The sequence below is a fragment of the Notothenia coriiceps genome, unplaced genomic scaffold, assembly GCF_000735185.1.
Source record: "Notothenia coriiceps isolate Sejong01 unplaced genomic scaffold, NC01 NC01_scaffold00022262, whole genome shotgun sequence".
Lineage (NCBI taxonomy): Eukaryota > Metazoa > Chordata > Actinopteri > Perciformes > Nototheniidae > Notothenia > Notothenia coriiceps.
In genome coordinates this window covers 720-5,577 of record NW_011354963.1, presented here as the reverse complement: position 1 = coordinate 5,577, position 4,858 = coordinate 720, and the positions used below count along the sequence as shown (strand labels likewise).

General features: G+C 32.7%; 1 protein-coding gene across 1 annotated transcript; it reads left to right on the top strand.

Moving 5' to 3' along the window:
* Nucleotides 1-1,656: 1,656 nt before the first annotated feature.
* Nucleotides 1,657-4,521, top strand: LOC104953905 (calcitonin gene-related peptide type 1 receptor-like; the record flags this gene model as incomplete). The annotated part of the gene is made up of 4 exons (XM_010780939.1): nucleotides 1,657-1,777; nucleotides 2,093-2,159; nucleotides 3,482-3,700; nucleotides 4,480-4,521. Coding segments are annotated over 4 exons (449 nt in total), but the record flags the coding sequence as incomplete, so codon positions are not given.
* Nucleotides 4,522-4,858: the final 337 nt, after the last annotated feature.

Sequence of the window (4,858 nt, the reverse complement as noted above, 5' to 3'; positions counted from 1 at the left end):
GTGTGCCACATTTTATTGAAAATGGGATCTTAATATGTTTATGTTTATTAAGGATCCCCATTAGCTTTTGCTCTTGAAAAAAGCTACTCTTCCTGGGGTCCGACACTTAAAACAATACAACAATAATACAACAATAACACAACAACATTCAAGACATAATTCCTGACATCATTAACAACATCACCAATATCATCAACAATTTCCAACATCATCAACAATCTCATCCACTTTCAATATCAATCTCTGCCAAGGATGAGCGCACTAGACACCCACCAGTACAAAGCATGAGATCAAATTAAATTAGGGTTCACAGCTCACAAGGGTACATGGTCATTAGTAGATGGCCCTTCAATCTCTTCTTGAAAGAGGCTCTGGACTCTATTTCAGCAAGGTAGTTTGGCAATGAGTTCCATTCCTTTATAGCTCTATAAGACACAGAAGATTTCAGAAGATTTGTCCCGGGTTTAGGTGCCCGTAGATGGCCTGATGTAGCTTGTCTAGTCTTATGGTCATGCTCATCTCTTGTGAAAACTATTTGATCATAAAAATACAGTGGTCTTTTGCTAAATTGGACATTACTAAGAGAGAACAATCCAATATTTGAATGATAAAATTAAAATGTTTGGGTATCCTTTTGTTGAACTGTTTGTTTAAAATTAATCGAAGCATCAGACTAAAAAGGCTTTTAAAATAATACTATATTTTTATTTAGCTTATATATAAACATCTACATTTTTTGTGCCCAACCACTTTTGTACATATAAAAACGTCACTGGTTACCTAAGTATAATCAGGAATAGTACTTAGTGCAGAAAAAGGATAATTGTGACTTCTACAATATATTATATTAATATTTTATTATAACTCCCGCATTTAGCAGGACAGCAGGACATTACTTTTTTAGTAAGTGGAGCTCATTTGTAATAACTACTTTACAGTAAGTAATGATTGTTTGTGTTGTTAATTATTTGTTTGAGTAACACCATCATAATTTCCCAACATGACATATTTACAGTTTGTATTTTGTTTGTAAATTAAAAGAAATCACAATTTTTTTATTACAAAAAACAGCAAATCTTCACTTTATCATGCTTTTTCATACGTTTTTCATATGTTCCATATGCAAAGATATTGATTCTTAAAGCACTGGTAACTTAGTAAAGTCAAGTAAAACAGTAAGGTGAAAGACATTTTCCTCTGGAACATAGTTGAGTGGAAGTATAAAGTTAAGAAAAAAAGACTTGAGTATAATACAAATACCTAAAATGTGTACTAAAGTAATGTAATTGAGTTACATCTGTGTTACTAACATAAAGCTACAGCCAGTAGCCACTTAGCCTAGCTTAACAATAAGACACATTACATCGAGTTTGTAAAATAAAGTTCAGATTCAACAATACATAACCCTAACTATAACAACTTTAACTATACTGCTGTTTTGATATGACTAAAGAAATGACGTATAGGATGTTAGTGTTTGAGTTTGGATTTAAACTAAGCTAAACTAGCCTACAGCTTCATTTTTGACAGATATTTGTTATCAGCAAGATAGTGAATAAGAATATTTCCCAAAATGTCAAACTATTTAAGTTTAGATAAAAACTGTATAAGTTTATACTGTTTTTATTTATATAAAGCCCTCTTGTAACTTTCTAGGAGCATATTATGGTGCTGTATTACCTTTTACATCTCTCTACTTACTCTCTCTGTTCTTAGGTTTCCCGATCATTCCTGCCGCCACGTACGCTGTGGCTCGCGGTTTCTTCTTCAACGACAAGTGAGATGTAGCATGTTTATTTTTATTTTATTGTCTCAAATGTGTCAGATCAAGGCCAGAAATGTTGCAGTGTGTTCTCACAGTGACATAACTCCAGACTGGGATTTCTCCCTCTCCCCTTCCTGTGACCTTCTTATTCTCTGTTTGATCAGGATGATAGGATTTGTAAGATATTGATTTGCCTCATCAAGACGAATTTGCGTAAACCCTTTGTTTGCTAAGTGTAGCAGCGATGACTAATGATTCAGGCTCTGAAAGCCCCCAGGCTTATTTGAGTCACTGTGCATGAGTATTTGTAATTTGTATTTGTTCCAGGTGTTGGATCAGCTCACACACACACCTGCTCTATATCATCCATGGGCCCATTCAGGCTGCACTACTAGTGAGTAATTAACACACATGGTAGCCTCTTTGTGCCTACAGTATATTGTGTTATAAACACAATTATTATGCATTATGTCTACCCTTTGCACCTTCGAATTATAGTCATACAACACTTTTAAACATTGAATGCTTTTTAACAATAATCACAACACATTATAAAGCATTTTAGAGTTACTTATAAGGTCAAATATCATAAAACTTAATAATAGATATATACTCATTGACTTTTTTTATATGCAAGGATCATAGTTGAATATAATTCCCTTAGATGCAATAAATTATATTCGTTGTATATTGCATTTTAATGAGATTATAAGTTATTGTTATTGGATGCTTTAATTGAAGTCATTACATTCCTAAGGTATAAGCGGATATATTATACATTACAAGCCGGTTATAAAATAATACAAAATATATCAAATATATAAAATATAGATATATAAGTATAGGCCGATATGTTATATGTAACAAGCACAAAAATAAGTACATTAAAAAAACATGAAAATATCAGTGACTGACCAGAAACTATAAATTGTTATTTTACTTTGGTGAAGCCATTATAAAATGATATATAATATGTTGTGATTATTGCTATAAAGCTCTATGAATATGTATTGATGCTTATTAAAATATATTTATATAGTGCTGCTATAAGCAGATTATATTGTAATACAAGTATGTTTATATTGTATTATAGACATGGGTGTCAATTGTATTATTATATTTTATATATAGACATACACATACAGTACAAGTTACCATACATGTAAAATAAAATAATACATTCAAATCTATTCAGAGCAATGTTATATAATGTAAGACTTACATCATTGCTATTTTCAGATTTAGTTTTGCTCTCTACACCCATTGCAGAATGATGATATATATATATATGAATGAGTACTTTTCCTTCAAAACGTTTGATGTAAATGCACCATGGTACAGACGCAAATGCACAGTCAATTCAGATCATTTATCAGTTACAATGCACTGCTTTCATTGCCATTCTTTATATTAATATGCCACTACGCAGACTGTATTTGGTATTTGATATGACTAAGTTACTTTGTAAAGGTAAAAGACTGGGGCAAAATATGTCATGAATGTGTAAGGTTGTCTTTTTGCCTTTAAGTGGTTTAACTATTGCCAGGTAATTGACATGTTCTTTTAAAGAAAAGGAACTTCATGTTATTTAAAGTTGATGTTTTAGTGCCACCATCAAGCAAATCAATGCAATTTTTTCCCCCTTCAAAAGTCAAATCACAGATTAAAATATTTGTCCCTCTCTTCTCTTCCATTTTAATTTCATCATCCATGTAGGTCAACTTTTTCTTTCTCCTGAACATTGTACGTGTTTTAATCACCAAGTTGAAGGAGACCCACTGTGCTGAGTCCACAGCCTACATGAAGGCCGTGAGAGCCACGCTCATCCTCATCCCTCTGCTGGGAGTCCAGTACATCCTGTTACCATGGAGACCCGAGGGACGCATCAGCCGAGCCATCTATGACTTCTTTGTCAATATATTCTGCCACTTCCAGGTACAGGCAACAATACACTGCAATTTAAAGTTTGCACAAGCTGCTGAACAGAGACTCATGTGATGTATCGAAAAAACTTCTATGGTGACGTTAAACATAATTCATTTGACATTAATAATCTGCATGTTTCTTTTAAGATTTTACATTTTCTGTACCAAACATATATGGTTTTTAGCATGAAGACCAAAATGGGGACTATAATAATGATGGCAAATGAAAAAATGGTCTCCTTCCAATGCCAACCAAAGTGGAGTACATAAGCAATGGAACAAAATATGTTCCGAACAATTTATACACAAATAGTTGTATTAAATCTGGCATTCAACTCTTTCCATTGTCATTAAGCAACATCAAACTAAAAAGCACTTTAAACAGATTCCACTACAGAATTTTGCTACATTAGTATCCCCTCTCTCTCCTCCTTTCCTGTCAATGTTCATCTGTCATATCTATTGCCAGTCAGGGACTACAGAGGAAAAATAGCCTCTTGGCTAACACTGGCATTAATGTGCAATGTCCCTGTTAAAAATAAATAAATTTTTAAAAGTAAAAAAAAAAAGAAGGCAAAAAACAGTAATCATTTTGGCTTCTTTCTGAGGGAAATATGATCTTCAGCTGCTGTGTATTATCATTAATAAAACAGCTTTCTAGAAACGTTATCTTTGCTTTTTCTTTGTAAAATTAAACCTGAAGATTCATATACATTTATTATTTACAGGATAATCTCACTGACATCTGTTCCTGTATGAATATTTAACCACTGTCCCATTGCTTTGCAGGGATTCCTGGTGGCAATTATATTCTGTTTCTGCAATACTGAGGTACATTAAAAGGGATCATACAATAAATACAAGATCATGTTAATATTTATATTCAAAATACTGCATGTAACCTCTAATTACTAAAAACGTAAACATTATTACATTACATTGCATTTAGCTGACGCTTTTATCCAAAGCGACTTACAATAAGTGCGTTCGACCAACAAAGTACAAACTTGAAGAAAACAGAATCATATAAGTACATCAGGTTTCATAGAGCTAAAAAATTTCAAGTGCTGCTCAACTGGCTTTAGATAAGCCAGTCCTTTATTAGTATATAAGTGCTTTGTTAGCAATTCTTTGTTAGTAATTATATCGATCGAAGTGGAGAGTCGAA